This window comes from Phaethon lepturus, unplaced genomic scaffold (assembly GCF_000687285.1).
Source record: "Phaethon lepturus isolate BGI_N335 unplaced genomic scaffold, ASM68728v1 scaffold10358, whole genome shotgun sequence".
Classification (NCBI taxonomy): Eukaryota; Metazoa; Chordata; class Aves; order Phaethontiformes; family Phaethontidae; genus Phaethon; species Phaethon lepturus.
In genome coordinates, this window is record NW_010555514.1 from 9,128 (window position 1) to 30,072 (window position 20,945).

General features: G+C 37.5%; 1 protein-coding gene across 1 annotated transcript in view; it reads left to right on the forward strand.

Moving 5' to 3' along the window:
• Nucleotides 1-19,818, forward strand: part of PPIG (peptidylprolyl isomerase G (cyclophilin G)) — a 21,000-nt gene extending 1,182 nt beyond the window's left edge. The window contains exons 3-12 of the mRNA XM_010292179.1: nt 1,912-2,019; nt 2,538-2,582; nt 4,564-4,651; nt 5,078-5,107; nt 5,198-5,337; nt 15,392-15,596; nt 16,626-16,793; nt 17,333-17,417; nt 18,266-18,402; nt 18,699-19,818. Of these exons, the coding sequence (XP_010290481.1) occupies nt 1,912-2,019; nt 2,538-2,582; nt 4,564-4,651; nt 5,078-5,107; nt 5,198-5,337; nt 15,392-15,596; nt 16,626-16,793; nt 17,333-17,417; nt 18,266-18,402; nt 18,699-19,818 (2,126 nt within the window). The remainder of the gene's footprint in view (nt 1-1,911; nt 2,020-2,537; nt 2,583-4,563; nt 4,652-5,077; nt 5,108-5,197; nt 5,338-15,391; nt 15,597-16,625; nt 16,794-17,332; nt 17,418-18,265; nt 18,403-18,698) is intronic.
• The last annotated feature ends 1,127 nt before the right edge of the window (nt 19,819-20,945 follow it).

Sequence of the window (20,945 nt, forward strand, 5' to 3'; positions counted from 1 at the left end):
CTGGCATTAGGTTTACTGACACAAAATCAGATTCTCAAAATTTGTTAACACATTTGAACCTTAAAGTGATTCTTTTTAATGGCTGTTAGTATGTTATCATGTGACCCTGACATTCTTGATCTCTTGTCAATTGCCCAAAAGTCAGATTTATTGCATAAAGGTGTTATTTTCTGCTACTGCTTTAAATTTTTGACTTGAAGTCTTTCAACAGCATTTCAGGTCAGGAACAAGTACTACTAAGTTCATACTTAGTTGATGACATTCAAAATCAAATTCAGATGCTGAACTACTTTTCCGCTTTAATGTATTTAAGAATAGTGAGAAAAATACATGGGCAGAGTGTTTATGATACTGGTCATGGGTGAATTCATTAAAATTTTTATTTTATTTGTTTACCTTACTCAGTTTTTCAGGCAGTTTTGAAAAGTATATGCTATCTTCTTAAAACAGGGATCAACAGCTCTGTTTTTCCCTGGCATACCCATGTTAGGCACATCCCGAGTTAGTGGAACAGATACAGCTTCACATTTATGCAAGTTTCTATCAAAAGCATTTTTCTAGCTAGTCAGATCCATATGGAGGCACCAGTCTGTTACAGATAAGTTTAAAGGCAACTGCCCCTGACAAAAGCTGATGATTTAATAGCTCAGAGTAAGATTATAGGAAGACACAGTCTAATGATTTGCCAGCACTGAGAGGAAGAGATCCTTTTCCTTCCAGCATACTCCCACTGATTATCTTACTGTTACCTTGAGGTTGGCTGTGCTATTCACAGGACCCACCATGAGCCATTCATCTTGCTAACTCAGCAGAGACCTTATCTGTTTGAGAGTAGCAGGGAAAGTCGATAGTGTTGTAGCTGAAGCAGAGAGTCTGCTTACAGGTCTCGAGCACCAGAGCTGACATAAGGGAGGAAAATGTCAGTTGTAACGATGAACAGGGGAGGGATTGAGATTCCCTCTCCTTCCCCCTGCCTCTTTGTTCTTATTATGAGCTTTTATGGTACCTTAACCTTGCCATGTTGTAACTGAAGATCTGAGTGTTTCTTGCATGCTTCTGAGCAATGCCAGTTACCTTAAGCCTGAGCTGGCTGTTTAGTTTCAGTCAATCTACATGGAAGACACCAGAGTTGTATACTAATGTCAGTAAGGAGTTCTTCCGGTATACCTGTAGAGACCGAAGGTAGTTTCTGCTTTGCTTTCTTAAATGCTAGTTTCTTGTTGGTATTACAGGTATGTGTCTGCCTGACTGTCGTGGTTTAACCTGGCAGGTAGCTAAAACAACCACACAGCCATTCGCTCACACCTCCCCTGCCCCAGCAGGATGTGGGAGAGAATCAGAAAGAAGGCAGGACTCATGGCTTGAGATAAAGACAGTTTAATGGGTCAGGAAAAAAAGGCAGTAACAATAAAAGAGTGTACAGAACAAGTGATGCATGACACAGTTGTTCATCACCTGCCGACTGATGCCCAGTTAGTTCCTGAGCCGAGGCGCATCCCCAGCCAGCTCCCCCAGTATGTATACTGAGCATGATGTCGTCTGGTACAGAATATCCCTTTGGCCCATTGAGGTCAGCTGTCCTGGCTGTGTCCCCTCCCAGCTTTTCGTGCACCCCCTGCCTTTTAGCTGGCAGGCCAGCATGAGAAGCTGAACGGTTCGGGACTGCTTAGCAACAACTAAACACATCAGTATGTTATCGACATGATTTTCATCCCAAATCCAAACCACAGCACTGTACCAGCTATCAGGAAGAAAATTAACTATCCCAGCTCAAACTAGGACATTCACAAGCTAATTTTTCAGACTTTAGTAGATGATTATGATTAAGCGCTTACATAGCACTTTTTTGTAGTGGAGATTCTACAGGTACAGAGAGTAATTTTGGTGTTTGTTCCTCCTCTTCTTCTTTAGGTGAAAAGGGTACAGGAAAATCCACCCAAAAACCTTTGCATTACAAAAGTTGTCTGTTTCACAGGGTTGTGAAAGATTTTATGATCCAAGGAGGTGACTTCAGTGAAGGTATGATGTGAATCTTTGAAGAAAACTTTAATGCTTGTGTAATAGAACATTGCAGGAGTTCTGTGTTGCATCATTTACTTATATTAATTATTCTGTGATTCAACTGCTTTTTTGGTTTTTTTCTGTGTAAGAACCTTTACATTAAAACTTATAAACTTACCTAAACTTACACACATGCGTGCACACACACACACTTTTGCTCCATTACCTCAGTACTCAGAGTACTAAGTGCTTTCTATTGAAATGTTTAAATGTAAGAGTAAAATACTCTATCTGCTGCTGGGAAATAAAGAAAAAAGGGAGACTACAGCAGAATACATGGGAGAATACTTACTTGTTTTCCGAGTTTGCTTTGGGACTATGAAGATGCATCTTGATCTTCTTTGCCTATTTTGAAGAATAATGTCAGTGACTTGGATGCAGTTGGATCAGTATTTTGTATTGTGAAGGACCTTACACATAATGTGACTCTCTTAATCACTAATTTAAATTGTAACTGTCACTTTTCCTCTTCCAAGGAAATGGCAGGGGGGGAGAATCGATTTATGGTGGCTTTTTTGAAGGTAAGAGTTTTATCAGTCTACTCTATTTTGGTGTTACTATAAGCAATCACCTTTACATTCTGTAGTCTCTGTTCTGTAAACCTGAACTCAATTGTTTTTGTTAAGATTTTTGTCTGGTCTGAGAGGCCTTTGACTGTCCAGTTTAGGTTATTTTATTTTACTTTTAAAATGTGAACCTTTTTAATTAATGAAAAATTGAAAATTAACTCCTTTGTATTTGTCCATTTTACCAGATTTACATTTTTATAACTGTTTTTAAGCATACAGTTTTGGCTTGAGCAGCTAGCTGAAAGTTGGGGATTCTCTTTTCTTACAGTGAAAAGGAGAAAGGCGTAATGGAGTCAGGTTTCTTTGCAAATCTTTATTTACAAGAACGCTTAAATCCCTGTTTTCCTGAACTGAAGAAGACTGAATGATGAAGAGACCATCAGTTTTGTAACAGTCTTGGTTCTTTTTCAGTCAGTGTTGCAGAAGTACCACCTTTTCTGCACTCCAGTGTGTTTCTCAGCCTACGTTTGTCCAGAACGTAGTGGAGCATCTGTGTTTCTTGGAGCAGTTTTTGTATTACACCTAAACCTATGTGATGACTAGCTGCTACCAGCAGGAGTGGTTGTTCTCCTCCCTTCTCCTTGCCACTTTAACATTGTTTTTTGTCTGAGCTTGCAGCTAATATTCAAAAGAATCATTCACTATTTTATTAGGGCCAGGCTGAAATTTTACATCAGACCTTGAGCTGAATCAACAGTTTACAACTGCCAAAAGAGAGAGGAGGTCTTACCTTGCCCTGATTCTCATTCAGATCAAACTTTCAGCTGATTCAGCTTGCTAAAATGCCCAAAGACTATTGCAGCAAAAAAATGTATTTATTTCTGTATTAATGAGTGGACCCAATTCAATAATTTCACAAGCATCACAACCAACACAAATGGCTGGGTTTAGGGAAATGTATGGTTGGGGAGATTGAAGAAGGAGCAAAACCTACCTGCCTTCTGGCAATTGCAAGCTGGCTGTTCAACTCAGCCACAGTATAAAACTGAATTCGTGGGAGTTCTTGCTTTTGTGGATCCCTTAACCAGCTCACTCACCATAGGATTAGATTAACACTTGATGCTATGCCAAGTAGCAATTGAACAGGTTACTGGAGAGTGAGTGGGCATGTCGCTTTCCCTGCCAGTGGCAGAGTGTGATGTGAAACCATAGCCTTACAGATAGCGTACTTTTCTTTTTTGTTAATGCTTGCTTCTGCAAGCTATATCTAAACAATATTGAGCGAACTTCTTCTGTCTGAAGAGTTTGGATCCCCCAACAGCCTTTATGATGTTTTGGGAAAGGAAGGAGATAGGATAATCTCTTACAGATATCTTAAATGAAGAATAGTGATTACATTTCACAGTTTCATTGGAATTTGAACTGTTGTGATGATTTGCTTATCAGAAGTAGGATTCATTGAAGTTAAGCTTACTTTCTTAATGACCAGCTTGATAAGTTTGCCTGTGTGTCTGACAGACAAACAGAAGCTGTTTGGGATTGCTATCAAACTGGATATCCACATGTATTAAATAATAAAACAACAAAACTGCCTGAAATTGAGTTTATTAATAGTTAATGTACAGTTAAAAAACTTACTCTGCTCCAAAGAGACAGTAATCAGTATGTGCAGAATAGAAAGAGCAACAACTTGAAATGATGAGGTCTCTGCTAATGTTGGTAGGAAACAAATATCTTGAACAAAAATACTCAATTTTGGAGTTTTTTCTCAGGCTATAAACCATTAATTCATATTTCTCCTTATTAAATGGCATTATTTAGAATGGAAGGAATAATATATTTCAAAAATTGCTATTATTTTGCATCTATTTTTAATACAACCTTTTTTTGAAGTGACTAGCAGATTTATGTAGTAAGGATGAGTGTGCTTAGAGTATACCATTTATCTAAGCACATGTGGTGTATTTAAAGTAACTGAAGACACTTTCTTTAGATGAAAGCTTTGCTGTAAAGCACAACAAAGAATTTCTACTTTCAATGGCCAACCGAGGGAAAGATACAAATGGTTCACAGTTCTTTATGTAAGTACTGTACTGTCTGATTTTTTATTATTTTCTAATGTATAGAAGGTTAGTTGCAGTTTTCCTGCTCTGAGACATTTGTCTTAATTTTTATATCTGTTCCTGGTAGTATTTGTATAATTTAATAAATACAATACTTATTATATACTATATGAGGATGCTGTCTAAAAATTTATGTGCACTTTTGTTTGTTCAATAAAATGTGATAGTCAAGGTAATGAATTGAATAGGTAGTTCAATGTATAAAACATTAAATACTTTTAACTGCACACAAACTTAGAATAATATATATTGGTTTTGTTCACTTTTATTAGTTCACTCAAAATAAGTTTTACCTTATGTGTATAAGACATGCTTCAAATGCTGACTTCTTTCCACTAATACTGACTTTGTTTTTTTCTTTAAATTAAAATCTGGAAACAACAGAACTACTAAACCTACGCCTCACTTAGATGGGTAAATATCTTTTATTTTCTTATGTTTGTTTGGGAACCAACTTGGGAAAATGAAGTACTAAGAATTCTTACTTTTGTTTAAATTCTTCAGACATCATGTTGTTTTTGGACAAGTCATCTCAGGTCAGGAAGTTGTGAGAGAAATAGAAAACCAGAAAACAGATGCATCTAGTAAACCATATGCTGAAGTACGCATACTGAGTTGTGGAGAGTTAATTCCAAAATCCAAAGGTAAAGTTGAACTGTACATTTACATAGATGCAAACTATGAGGTAATTTTGCTCATTTTCTTCCCCATTGGTTGCTTATAAAAATATTTAGAAACTTATTTGTGATGGATGGAGGGGCAATTGGTGAAAAGGTGAATAACACTGCAGGACAGTTTGTCTTCTAAAAAATTTAAAAGGTGTTGATGCAGAAGACGTCAAAGAAACGTGATATATGCTTTCTTCAAAGCTTCTCCTGTCTTGGATTTCCTTATACTAGGTAAATTTTAGTCCAAAGCTGGCAAGTACTTGTCCCATAGAAAGTACAGTGCTATGTTAAGAAGATTTATGTCACTCTGACTTTATTTGATAACTGCTGCTTTTTTTGCAGGTATTGAACTTATTTCAAGTTTCTTTCAGGTAAATCCTCAGAACAGGCACTTAGAGTAGAAAAGCCTGGAATTGCCTTTTAGAAGATATACTTAGTTACTATGTTCTTCAACAGGAGTATGACAGAACCTGCCTTTCTTTCTGGAAGGGATTCCCTGCTCTGCCATTCCAGAGCTGATTATGGTATTGGAGATTGGATTCTGCTTCCCTTACAAAATAAGGCTCAATCTAAGATGTTGCTGTCACTCTAGATAATGTTATTAGAGGAAATCCAGGACATATGTTTGGTAGGAACTGTGACAGAAATCATCATGCTTTTTCATTCATGGCACCTTTTGCTGACACCTACTGTGAAGGGTTGTACCAAGGATGTTGAAACACAAGACAAGTACAATTGCTTCTTTGGCCTATGGAAAATACAGGCATTCAAACCTGAGCTTCTTAGTTTTTCCTCTCCTTTTTGATGCAGTTCTGTATTCACCTGTTGTGATGTCTAGCAGAATGAGTTTGGAGTCTGAAGTGCTCTCTTCAATACCTCAGAATTCCAAGCAATCTTACCTTATTGCTCCTGACTTCTCAAAGGTTCTGGAACTTCTTAGATTAACTCATAAGTCACCCTGTGTTTTAGGGCATAATTTTATTTTTCTGGACAGTACTCAGGAGCATGGTATCATCTGTTAGAAAATACATGGGTGACATAGATTAGAAAATAAAATAATAGAGCTACGGAATGGGTGAAGCTAGTGGGTGAGACACCCACTGCGTATATATGTCTCCCGTGGTTTGCCACACTCCCTTTTTAGTGCACTCCAGAACACTTGAAATTGAAGGACTAAATGAAAGTTTTGGCACTGAGCAGTCTGATAAAAGCCATTGGGCAGGGCTTTAAAGTACCTGTCATCAAAAGAGCGAATAAAAGAAATACAAAATGTTTTTTTCCTTTAACTTGTCCTAAAAGAGAACAGGCTTTTGGAAAGATCTGACTGTCTGGTCCTACCCATTTGTCTGTGTCCTTGTACCTCTTTGCCTTAGTACTGCTAGGATCCTGGAGACTCTGTTTCTTTTATCTGGTCTGGTGTGCCACAGAGGAAAATTGGTGTCAGGGCAATAGGATAGCCCACTTAACTGACTATAAGGCACAGTACTAGATAATGGTGAGTAGGAGTTTTTGGAGAACAAGAGGCCTTAGGCGTCAGAATTGGGCAGGTGGAAGGCAGAGCTGAGTGCAGCAAGATGTGGGCCCTAATGCAGAGCCACCTTGATGAAGGTGCTGCTTGACAGACCATGATGGAGAACCTGGTGAGTGGAGAATCCTGCTATTGAACTGGAAAATATCTGTAGGACCTGCAAAGGAAAATCCACAGCTACCGTGGGAGATGATAACATGGCTGGAACTGTTTACTAAATGCACAATGTGGAACCACTGATGAGCTGTGCTGACCTGAGGCAGTGGAGATAGGAGGAACAGTTTGCCATCACATCAGCAGAAGGAAATTTGCCAAGCTGCAGTCCAAAGCTGACAAGTGGAGCAGGAGAGGCCCTTGGACCTGTCAATATATGGAGAAGGCCAGGGAGTCCAAGATAGGAGGAGAAGTTTCTGGGAAGTGAGCAGTGTCATGGAAGATCATCAACAGAGAGTAAGCTAACAGTGCAACTGTTCGTAGCACATTACTGTGGGAGGCAAAAGGGAACTGATACTGTGAAATGTGAGGCAGTTACTGGAGGAGACTGCTTGTAAGAATTTGTTGTTAAGACAAAGGAATAAGGAGATTGCCCGTGAGGGAGGTATAATGGCAAATTTCTGTGGGAGGGTACATTATCATAGCAAGGGAGGCTTAAACTAAAATACTGTATAAGCTTGTCTGGTAGGCAAAGTAAAGGAAGGAATTCAACAAGTCTTTATGGAATGAAAATAGAACTGATACTTCTTGGGTTTAGCAGGGAGGCCAAGATGGCACTAGCAGAAGGAATCACAGTAGAAGTTAGGCGCTTAATATGAATGTTTTTCTCTTAGGTTAAAGCTGAGGAAAGGCCATCAGATTTTGGGGTATCATGATGAATATCCAGATTAAGTGCTTTATGAAGGAAGCAAATCTATCTCTTTGTAGAGAAGAATTGGGTTTATTTAAGGATAAGTGGATGATGACTTGACTGAGCTAACTTACTGTGTGAATTGAATGATACAACAATCACAATTGTAATACTGCAGAAGCCTAGATCAGAAGCTTTCACCTGGGATTTGAGAGGATGATCACCTAGAAAAGTGGAGTGTTTGTCATCTTTTCCTTTGTGTTTTTTTTCTTTTTTTATATTCCTTAAAGCTGGAGGAGTTAGTGAAAATGAATGAGTGAAGCTAAATTATAAAAGAAGAATCTCTCTGGCCAAATGGTATTATTTTTAGAAAATCTTAAAAGTTCCAGGGAAAATCCTGGGGGCGTGGGGAAGACAGCTACGTATTAAGCCAGTATTGAGAAAGATCATTATGGACTAGCTAAACTAATATAGTTCTTTAAGAAAATTAATATTAAGTTACTTGTTCCACAGTTTTTCTTAGGACAAATGGGTATTTGACACCAATTGACAAAATTTTGCAGAACAGGGTCTAGTCAAACAAGTCTGGCTGCATTGTTTGAGATCATGACTTTGGTTAATCAAAGGTATATCTGGGATGTTTTCAAGAATGTAAGACACTGACATTCTGATTCAAAACCAAACGAAAACATTAAATGGCTTTGTGCATTGGTGAGTTTTTAACAAGAGCCTCTAATGAAGATTTCTCATTAAAAGTGTATTTCTAGGGGATTTTGCACAGAGCAGTACTAGGCTTGATTCATGATCTCCATTGATGTTAGATGTCCCTGTAAAATCACTGCTCCTAAAAGTGTGCTTTCTGTAATTAAGGCAAACTATGTCTGCCTTCATAATTCATCAAAGAACAATATTGTAATTAGGTCACTCTATGAGTACAATTTCTTAAAAAAAAAGTATCAGTACAAATTATCAAGCACTGATACAGAGTAAAAAGTTACACATTTAGGAATCCTGAAATATCTATGGAATAAGAGCAGTCTTAGAAAGTGGTGATTCTGGTAAGTCACATCTTACCTGGACTTTTGATTTGTGTCTCCTCCCTTGCCTCTTTTCCTACGCATTCAATGCCTAGGGTGCTTATTTCTTCTGCAAGTTTGTTACACATCATTGTTAGCCCCCTTTCCACAAACTGGTTGCTACGAACAGTTGTTTCAGACTTTTCTGTTCCAGATTACTTTTTTTTTTCCTAGTGAACTGGCCACTAGGTATAAACTGTTTTGGCTTTAGCTGCAACAGTTCAAAGTAAAGCTGGAGATGGCTTTTTTTTTTTCTTTCCCCCTTCCTCTGCTCTTGGAGTTGTGTGGTACGTTGCTTGTCTACAAAAACATCTATGACCGGAGGCATTTGTGATACAGGACTCCTCGCAGTAACAATGTCATCTGATCAACAAGAATCAAGTATGGTTGTGTTCCCTAATGCGTATCTCTGAGGACTTAGTTACTGTGTATAATTTTCGCTGTAAGAAACAGTGGGTCCTTAATCAAGCAGTAGAAGACCTAATAGGAACCCATGGCAAATAATTGAAGTAAGACACATGCAAAATAAAAAAAAGATCTGACACACTGAACAGCAGGGTGATTAAACATTGGAGAAATGATGCGGGAAAATATCTGTCTAAATGTCCTAACTAGAGGCACCTTCTTTTTGGAGATTGCTGTAGTCCAACACAGGTTATTGGACTTGATATAATGTAACTATTTGAGTATCACTGCTGTGAATTACAAGATGAGATCATCTGTTCTGACTTCTGTTCCTGAGCCTGATTGCTTTCTGGCCAGGTCATTTCTTTATTTCAAGTCCAGGAGTCTGATATCATGGGGCTAATGTAAGACTTCCTACAGTCCATAACAAGCTGAGATGCAGCGAGTGCTTGGCTGTGCCATGCAGCATGGTCACATAATTCATGAAGTTTGGCAAATACTATAGGTCGCAGTGAATGGAAGTAGGAAGTGATTTATCTGTTTCAGATGTGGTCGTAAGTTGAAACCTGATCCTGAAGTTGAGCTGGAACAGTTGGACTGTAAATAGAAGTCTGTTGCTTTGTCGCTGACCTTCATGCTGTGGGATTGGTTTCATTTGTTGTTGTGATCTGTAATTGGCCAGCACCGGGTTGATTTAATATTCAAAATGGCATTTGCTGCTGGACAGAGATACACGTCACCAGAAAGTATATCCAAAACCTCCTGCCCGATATTCTGTCTTTGCTGTGTAAACAGTTTTGGGCTTTTTGGTGTGTTCTCTTTGGTGTGTTTTTGCCTTTTTTTTTTCTTTCTGTCATTTCACTCCTACCTGCCACATGAGTTCCCAAATACACCTGCCATTGATGTTATTTGCTCTATGTTAAGAATCACATTATGTTTTTTGAGGCAGTTGCTCACTAACTCACCCCCATTTCTATCTATTACTTACTCATTTTAAAGTAGTAACTATAGCATATATAAACTTGTTGCAAGAATGCAGTTAAAACTGTCACAGTCATTTTTGACACACTTTAAACAGATGCAGGAGGGACAAAATACATGAAATAACTGTGTTTATTGATGCCTTATTCATACATTTCTGAAATTGAGCTTGGAGACATCTTGATTTGCCTGGTAGAAAGTAGTATAGTGCAGTATAGTTGTTTTGAATGGGCCAAAACCAAAAGTGTTGAATAGATAAGAAGCATTTGAAAGTGTCTTGGGACTTGGAAATTAACTTTTTTAGTACTTTTTCTGTTTGTGGTATTTAGAGTTCAGGTGAGATTCCCCTTTTTGTTTTGGTGTCACCAGGCCTATATGAAACCAGGCTCCTTTGATTGAAATTAATTTGGAAACTGTTCAGTTTTCTTTTGTAAATATGTACTTGTTATACTGTGCAGATTTATACATATTTAGACAATCTAAAACTGATGTAAAAGTATTACAGAGACTTTTTATTAAATACAGTGCTTTAATAAGGATTTTGAGCAAAAGTTTGAGAAAAGGTATCTTGGTCTGGACCAACAAGGGAAATAAAAAATATAATGAGACCTGTCTTCTGGAAGCATTGTGCAAGAAGCTCTAAAAGCATTTGATCAGAACCAGCTGATAGCAGTCAGCAGGCTGTCCTAAAGGGCTGAGACAACTTGCTAGTTTATACTATACCCAGAAATGATGAGAAGGCTAATATGATCTGTGAAGTACAGAGGTTGTGTTGCAGTTGGTTGTCAGGCTTTTCTTAGCCTGTGTGTAGGCTTGTGAGTAAACACCTAGAAAACACCAGGAAAACAGTCACTGTAGAAGTCATATAGGTATGACTTGTCTGTGATGCTAGTCTGAAAAATTTATGCAATTTAGTGCAATGGGATTAAATTTCATCCACTGTACCACTGAATTGTGGTGATTCAGTAATGTTAGGAGAAAAAAATATCCATAAAGAGTAAGACCACAGAAAGGGAGGCCAAGATCCCATACTTAGTTGTTTCTGCTGAGATTTTTATGCACCATTTATCTGATCCACTGTTACCTGCATTAAGCCTCAGCTAGCTTGCTGTCATCCAGATCTTTTATCTCAGCCAATTCTTTTGGAAGCAAGTGTTCTGCATCACTGTGAAGAAGAAATCTTTCACCACTGTATATTATCACTGCATTCTGAATAGGAGATCTGACAGTAGGATACTGGATTGCTACAGAAGACATGTTGGCTTACATGGATGATCTAATGCTACCAGCTAATACTTCACTGAAGATAAAGAACAATACTGCCTTTAGCTTTCGTTATGGATATTGTTGTGAAAACACTGAAACAATACTGAAGACTGCTGATAGATCTAGAACATCCATGCATCACAGTCTACAGCCAGAAGGTGTTCTGGGCAAGACATGGAAGATGAAAAGATGGATTGACAGGAGTAAAATATGACAACTTCATATATTTGAGATTTCACTGTTTCACGTTCAATAACTATACAAAACAAAAGTTAATATTAAGAGCTGATGCTATGAATCAGAGTTTAACTATTGCTTCTCTGAGAAATGCTGACTCTCTTCTCCATTAGGGACCCATAACTGTCTATCCCTGCAGTTGGTATAATACATCTGCACTTAACTTTACTACTCTAAAGCATACACAGTTACGTCTGATTTCCAAGAGGCAATATGAAGTTCTCACAGCACATCATCTGTCATAAAGAAGTTGCCTGAAGTGCAACTGGAAGTGTGTTTTGGGCAGCTATGGATCTGTCCTGACTGATTTTTACCATTTTAGCCCAAATGAGAAATTTTTTTTCCTCATTAAGTTAGTGAGAAGTACTAGCTTATTATTACAAATAATGCATCACTAAGTATTATGCTAAGACTCATCCCCAGGACTCACTTTTATTCTCTTCTCTGACCAGTTTAGCAAGGAATTTTATGTAAGTTTTAGTGATTTTGATCATCCTTGAAAAACTTCTACCTCCCATCATGGAGTTTTGCAAAAATGAGATCAAGTTAGTGTTGAATTTGAGAATTTCCACACTGAGCTTATGTGATTGCAGTTACAGAATCACAGACTGGTAGGGGTTGGAAGGGACGTCTGAAGATCATGTGGTCCACCCCCCCTGCCAAGGCAGGATCACCTAGGGCAGGTTGCACCACAACACGTCCAGTTCGGTTTTGAAGGTCTCCAAAGAAGGAGACTCCACAACATCTCTGGGCAGCCTGTTCCAGTGCTCCATCACCCTCACAGTAAAGAAGTTTTTCCTCATGTTGAGGTGGAACTTCCTGTGCTGCAGTTTAATGCCCATTGCCCCTCGTCCTATCACTGGGCACTACTGAAAAGAGACTGGCTTCATCCTCCTGACAGCCACCCTTCAGATATTTATAGACATTGATAAGGTCCCCTCTCAGCCTTCTCTTCTCCAGACTAAACGGCCTCAGGTCTCTCAGCCTTTCCTCATACGAGTGGTGTTCCAGTCCTGTAATCATCTTTGTAGCCGTCTGTTGGACTCTCTCCAAAAGTTCACTGTCTCTCTTGAACTGAGGAGCCCAGAACTGGACACAATACTCCAGATGAGGCCTGACCAGTGCAGAGTAGAGGGGGAGGATAACCTCTCTTAACCTGCTGGTCGCACTCTTCTTAATGCACCCCAGGATACCATTGGCCCTCTTGGCCACCGTGGCACACTGCTGTCCCATGGAGAACTTACTGTCTACCAGGACTCCAAGGTCTTTCTCCATGGAGCTGCTTTCCAGCAGGTCAACCCCTAACCTGTACTGGTGCAAGATACCTACTATCTGTACTGGTGTACAGATGCCTACTGCTAACTCTCAAGAGTCAGTCAAGTCGGTAGTACCTGTTAAACAGTTGGAGAATCTAATATTGGTAATTCTAAAAATTGATATACTGCTCCATTAAATAGCCATCTGTATTTTCAGAAGGGCAATTACCAGATCTGCTCTTCATATAAGTGTTTCCTCAGCCTCAAGTTCTCTACATAAGTATTGCCTTTTTTTTTTGCCTTCAGATCGCTAATTTGTTTATATAAAATTAAAAGAATTATTTTTTTAAATGACTGCATGCTAGAAGTTGAATAGCTGTTGATACTTCTTAGTATTTGGTACTGCTGCTACTTGAGCTTTTTTTCTGGACACCTGTAAGTGTGGTGTATGATGACAGATTGCCAGCAGGGAACTCTGAAATGGAATTTTTCTTCCCATCTGTATATACAAAATAAAGGCTGTTCATAAGTAAAAAGCTGGTTAATAATCAAATTCTTTGAAGTTCTTGAAATCTTTTATCGTCTGGCACTTGAGTTATTGCAATACCCAAGAGGACTTTCTGTAGAGCATGGACAAAAATCATCTAATAGGAAAGTTGTTATAACATATTTTTACTTTTTTTTTTTTAACAAGAGTTTCTCTAATTACTTGTGTTAATTATTTTATAACGATACAAAATAGCTAAGTACAAATTGCATCATCTTATTGGGCACAAGTGGAAGCCAATAGAAGAAATGCTTGGCTAGACAGCTGAATTTCTCGGTCTTTAATAGAAAAGAAAAAGCTTAGGCTATTGACGAGACATCTTTATGTTTTCTGCTATGTGAAAACATTGTGTTCTCTGTGTCTGAATAGTTTTCAGATGCAGACAGGGTACATAGTCATAATCTTGTCTTGGGTGCCTAACGTTTTCCCTTTTTACTTAACTATTTTGTGGAGAAGAGCAGGGGTTAGGGGGTTGCATTTAAACTGCTTGTATGTTGATGTAGATCAAATAATATCTGTGAAACATGAATTCTTTGGATAGAGCAAGCTATTAAAAGCTGTGCAAAATAGGCTAATACTTTCAGCTAGGATTCATACGCAGTTTTAAAATCTATTTCTGTCTCTGACCTGAAGCCTATTCTAAGGTCCTAACAGGTATTGTCCTAAAATATGGATTGTTTGCTGTGATGAGGAAACAGGCTGTTTGGACATTAGTTTGGGGGTTTTTTGGTATATTTTTCTTCAGCTTAATGGTGAAGGTTCTGTTTCTTCTGTCTGTGGCTGTAGTATGTTGTGTAGCGAATGATGGGCTATCTTTGCAGTTTGCAATGGAAAAATAAAATAATATTTGATGTTAACTAGAGAAGTCAACTACAGCAGTCTGAAGACAACCACTTTTTACTTGAAGACTATTCATACCATTTAACTGATTTACCTTCAGTGTCATAATTCGGAAGCCTAGACTTCCTTTAGTGATGTTTTCATAGTTTTTTTTTTGTGTGTGTGTATATATATGTTTGTGGGTTTTTTTTCGAATTAGTGTGACTCCAAAATCACTTCTAATAGTTTAAGTAGGTCTCAGATAAGTTAAAGGGCATAAAAAGGTGTGGTTGTTCTTGGATTATTTCTTGTCAGACTAATATCAAATTGCCAATAAGTTGCTGATGTGGCTGGCTGCTCCAGCAGCCACATGAGGAATGAGGAAATACGTAATTAAGGACTAGCCTGCTTTTTAGCAGGGTTCCTTTTCATACCAGATGAAGTTATTTGTATCTTTCTGTTAAAAACTAAAAAAACCCAGCCAAAAAAAAGCTAACCCAAACAACAAACAACACATGATGAGCTGGTGGATTAGGACTGTTCCCTGAGCATGGTTTCACTTAGCGAGAAGGTTGGTTATTTGAATCTTCCCTCTGAGCTAAATTCAGTGAGTAATCAGTTTAGTCTACACCACTTATTTTCAAAAGTTCTCTTGTTTCCGATTTGAATAGATTTTATGTGACATCAGGTTAAACCTGAAGCCAAAGAAATTTTATTTTATAAACACTTACTAAATTGTAAATAATTATTCATATGTAGCTTATGTTGTATAAAACATCATCTGAAAACTTACATGGTTCTACAAGTTCTTGATAGTGTAAATTTGATAGTTTAGAGCTTTGTAAATACAAAATGCTGGGAATTTTTTAGGTATTTCTAGACGTGTCCTTTACTGTACTTAAGAGAAACAGTGTTTTCTCCAAAATTTCAATTTGTTCTTAAGTATTTTGATTAAGTAGTCTCATGACACAACTATAAGAAGCTCAGGCAGGTACTTAATATGTTGATTTTTCTAAGTTTTATTTAGAAGTGTTTGATGTTAAAATGTGTCTTTGCTATTCTGACTTAAAGCCAAGAAAGAAGAAAAGAAGAGACACAAGTCATCTTCCTCATCCAGTGACTCGGAAAGTTCAAGTGATTCAGAATCATCTTCTGATTCATCATCGGATTCTGAGAGTGCTTCAGAAGAGAAATCTAAAAAACGAAAAAAGAAACATAAGAAAAATTCCAAGAAACATAAGAAAGAAAAGAAAAAGAGAAAGAAAAGCAAGAAAAGGTCCGTTTTGAGATTTTTTTTTGTTTTGTTACATGTACTCGATATAGCACCATTTTCTTGTCCTATAACTACAGAATAATATTCTGTAAATAGTGAAGTAGGTATTTTGAAGTTTGGGAGACAATCGGTTTCCATATATACAAGCTTAAATTTTTCTGATGATGGCAAAGGACAGTGTCCATGTGCATATGTGCTGCAGCTTGTAAAGGAGTGAAGGAATGGACTAAGACATACATATATTTGGCTTGAAAGTTTCAGGAGTGCTTCATTTAAAATGGGTGGTGATAGCTTGTTTCCCTAAATTCTCTTCGGTACAATTCAATTTAAATTATATGCGGTGGCACTTAAGAGAATGTAGTATGCAGGAATAAAAGCAAAACTAAACAAAATTAATAAATGAACATACTTAACATTGTAAGTTAAGTAAACAGTCTTGCTGTTTCCTGGGAAAATAATAAAACTCAAAAGGCACTTTTGCTTCTGAAAATGTTATTTCTGTTCTAATAGTTTTGCTTATAGTTCAGCATGAAATACAAGTTGTGTCAGTGCAAGTCATGTTTTTCTAAGCAAGAAATGTTCACTTAGGGCAATGCTGCCTAAACATTGTTTTTATGCGAGTAAGCCCATTTCGCACAAGTTTGTTTATACCAGCTGCTTGGAATTACAATAGTTTGTAGCCAGTTACATACGCTAGTGGAAAATCTGAGTTTTACTCTCCTGATAGTGATTTTAAAAGGAAATAAATCTTTTAAAAAAGCTGTATCTAAATAGAGAGAAAATATATGTTCAGTGTTGCACCATTGGAATTTGTAGATAAAGAAATCTTGGTCAGAAATCTACTGCAGTTGCACATTTTGGAGCAAAGATATAGGGGAAAAAAAATACTTGCTTCTGAAATAGCTCAGTTTCCTGTGGTATCATTGTGTATTGAATTAAGAGAATTTCTGAATTTTTTAAATAGATTGAAAGGTCTTCCCTCATGCAAATATCTCACTTGAAGTGTAAATATTTTTTTATACAAAAATAAAGCTCATCCAGTGAAAGTGAAGATGAAAACCCTGAAGCACAGCCATTATCTACTGTCCGTCCTGAAGAAATTCCTCCTATACCTGAAAACCGGTTCCTGATGAGGAAAAGTCCTCCTAAAGCAGATGAGAAAGAGAAAGAAAGGAAAAGCAGAGAGAAAGAAAGAGAAAGGTAATAATCTGTTTTGAGTCTGACTACATGCTGACAGTGGTATGGTCATGTTAGTGTTTTAGGACTCTAATGTTAAGTGAGTCCTTTCCTTATTAAACAGTTGCACATTGTGAGCATTGCTGGATGAAAAATGGATTTTTCAGTCTGTTGGCAACTGTTGTCTTTGTCCCAGAAGAAAGGCTTCGTCTTTGAAAATGGTTTCAGTGAATTAAAAATTTAAAAACACTGATTGAAGAAAAAGGAAGTAAAATGCATTGCAGTTTAATTTGGAATTTATTTGAACTGTCCAATCTGAATCTATAATTTCTTCTTCTTTCAAAAATGGAAAAGCCTGGAAATCTTGTAAAATCTTTTGTAGTCACAAAATCTGAAGTTTTTACTGTGTGGTTGTTACTGTCTGCACTGATAATAACAAATAAAATAAAATGTGCCTTTTCATCTAGTTCAATTTCTGAAGAGGTTTTAAAATTGATTTTATTTTCTCTTTCCTTCTTTCTTTGATGTTATAAACAATATCACTGTTTTAAAATTATTTTTAGTAATCTGTCGAATTCACAGTCAACGTACCAGAGGAGGCTGTTAGTGACCAGATCTGGAAGGAAAATAAAAGGAAGAGGACCAAGGGTAAATGTTTACAATCTGTTCTCCAAAATAAACAAGGTGGTAGCACAGTCCTACTGCTGGTGTTACAAACCATTTTCATTAGGATGGTTGATTTAAAAAAAAACAACAGGATTTATGGTGCATCATACTTGATTTGGGGACTGAGGCTTGAAGGAAGACAACAAGGCAAATTAAGTTAATTTCCTGTTTGCATATTGAGTTTGTTTGAAGGAGGGGAGGAGGAACAACAGAAAATGCTTTGTTTGTGTTACTGTAATATTCTGTGAATTAGTGAATGGAATTAGCTCAGAAAGGATTCTAGTGAATACCAGAACCAGTGTAACATGAGTACCGGGAATGTGGGGAAGACTTTCTCCCCTTTTTGGCAGGGGGGAGCTGTCATGTTAGTTCTTCCAATTTTGTGAAGCCATATACTATGCAGTACTTGTAGCAAATGTTTTTAGCAACTGAAGTCTCTATCCCCCAAATTTTTAATAAAAACCTTAAAAAGTGTGACATATTGTTTTTGTGTTGCTTGTCAAAGCTAAGAAAAATTTTCATTGCTAGAAAAGTGAGTTGCATTTGTGCTAATTAAAAGCAACAGGAGAAGACCTCTCAGCAGAGTACAAAAATCCTGAAATAGAAGTTACCTTAAAAATAGTTATTTGATTAGACATTTGTATTCCTGCTTTAGCTGAATGTCCAATACATTTTTCAGCAAGTTAATAACTTGTCAGTGTAAACTTGGTATTTGTGAATTGTCATGTTAGGTGCTGTGTAGAATCAACCACTAGGGGTAAACATCTTGCTTAGCTATCACAGCATGTGAAATTCAAACTTACACCCAATTTTCTCTTTTTCACTTCAAGCGTTATCGGACACCTTCCAGATCCCGGTCAAGAGATCGATTCCGACGCAGTGAAACTCCTCCACATTGGAGGCAAGAAATGCAAAGAGCTCAAAGAATGAGAGTGTCTAGTGGAGAAAGATGGATAAAAGGGGACAAGTAAGATTATTTCTTTCCAGAGTACATGCACTGAAACTTTTTTATATATTAAATAATATCTGTCATCTTAGATTTTCAATTACAGTTACTTCCAAAAAACCAGGGCACTGATTTGGTTATCCCATTATTTAACTGTGTCTGATTTTAATCATGCTGCTGTGAATATATATAGTGGTTAAGGTAGATGACCTAATGGTATTTAAGTTTCTGTGGTGAAGCTGTCTCACTTCTGACTTAATTTTTCAGAGTGGAGGGGGTTAAAAATGCTTTTTAAATTGTATCTTTCTCTCTCCAAGGAGTGAAATAAATGAAAACAAGAAAGATAATCAAAAAAGCCCAGGAAGAGGAAAAGAGAGAAAAATATCAGACCACAGACAAGTTTCTGAAAGTCCAAGCCGAAGAGGGGAAAAAGAGAAGAAAAAAGATCACAAATCCAGCAGTAAAGACAGGGAGTCAAGAAGGAATTCTGAAAAAGATGACAAGCATAACAAAAGCAAGGCCAAGAAAAGAGCTAAATCTAGAAGCCATAGTAAAAGCAGAGAGAAATCAAAAAGTAAAGAAAGAGACTCTAAGCACAGTAGACATGATGAAAAGAGAATAAGGTCAAGAAGCAAAGAGAGAGACCATGAGAAAGGTAGAGAAAAAGAAAAGCGCTATGATTCTAGAGGGAGAGATAAAGACAGAAGTAGGAGCAAGGAGAGAAGTAAAAGGGCAGGCTCAAGAAGTAATGAACAAGATCATAGGAAGAGTAAAGACAGGGAGAAACGTAAGTCAAGAAGCAAAGAGCGTGAGCATGCTAGAGGAAAACATAGTTCCAGCAGTAGAACAAGGGATCGAAGCAAAAGCCGTGATAGGGGTAGGAGAGGAAGATCAAGAAGCAGAGACAGAGATCGTAGTAGAAGTAAAGACTATTCAAGGAATAGAGATAGAGAAACAAGAAGAAGAGGAAGATCAAGAAGCAGAGAAAGGAGAGGTACACCAGATAAATACAGAGGAAGAGAAAATAGGAGGAGGAGAGAATCAAGGAGCTCAGAGAGGGAGGAAAGTCAAAGCAGAAACAGAGAGAGATATTCAAATAGAGAAAGTAGAAGCTCATATAAGAGGAACGATACTGAAAGCCAAAGGAAGAGGCGTTCAAAAAGCCGCGAAAGTACCAGTCCTGAATCCAGTAAAGATAAGAAGTCTAGCAGAGATCAGGATAGAAGTCCAGACTCAAAAAAGAGACCAAGTAGCAAAGAGAGAGAATCAAAAAAATCCTATTCACGCAGCAGTAAAGAAAAGGAAAAGACCAGATCCTCAGCAGAAAAAGAAATAAACCAAAAATCAAAGAGTCAGGAAAGAGATCATGCCCCTAGTAAGGATAAAAAGTCTGATCATGAAACAAGTCCTGGAACAGATGACGACAGGCATGGATGAGTTTGTGGACTTAATGTTTCCATTGTCTCAGAGTTTTAGAGACATTTTGGGGAACGCCTTTTTTAAGATGTGGACTTCAGTTTGGTCTTTTGATAATCTAAAACCTGGATCATTTGTACTGCTAAAGTTTTAATAAACTTGAAATGAAAAACAAATCATATGTGTAATACAGTGTGCTGTGTTTGAAATATTTCATTGGTTTATGTATCCTTCTTGTCTGTTGGCAGCTAGAAAGGTAACTTCTATGCCGCATTTGTTTTTTACCTGATGAACTTTGTTTAGTGTGAACAATGGCTGCCTGTGAAGAAACTTGTTTGTGTGAAGAAGAAAGCTGCAAGTGTATTAGATGTCATCTGAAAGCTAGGAGAATGTTGCAAGGTGTCCATCGCTTCACTGTTGCTACATCTGTATTTCAGTAGGTATAAATCCTAAGGAAATTAATTTATAGAGGAAAACTACATTGGCTTTTTTGTAATCACAAAGTGAATTAATTTAAATAGATCTTCACCATTTGTATTTCTGTCACTGCTAACAGTAGAATTCATTCATGCTGTAAGGCAGTTATCTGTGTTGGGGAGTTATTTCTTTGTCCTAAAAAAAAAAAAAAATTAAGTGCTCATCAGTGTAATTTTTTTTTCCCCCTGTAACCTCCTTTTTCTGTTCCATGCTTTCATGTTTGTCTTACTGCAGAAAATTCAGCTTGGATGCTTCAGACTGCCCTGCCTCAGTTGCTAATTAATGGATGCACAGAGATGAAACCAATTACCAGAATTCACAGTGGGTGTCAGAGTAAGGAACCAGGAAATCCTTTCTACTCTTGCTACTTCTTAGCACTCTGTGAGAAAACTATTGCAGTTCTCCAATAGTAGTTGAAGCAGAATTCCACATAATGTTTTGACAGGCTCTTAATTTTTTTTTAAAGCAAAAATTTGCTTTCCTCCCTGCATCCCCTCATTCTAAAGACTGCACTGCAAATTCCTCCTCATCCTCTACATGTGTGTTATACTCAAACCAATTCCCTCCCTTTTCTGCTTTCCTCTCCAGCCTCTCGGTCCCAACCCTGTTTCTTTCTCACCACCACACCTTCATATGAAAGAGAAGGAGGTTGGCCTGCATTGCTGCAGGAA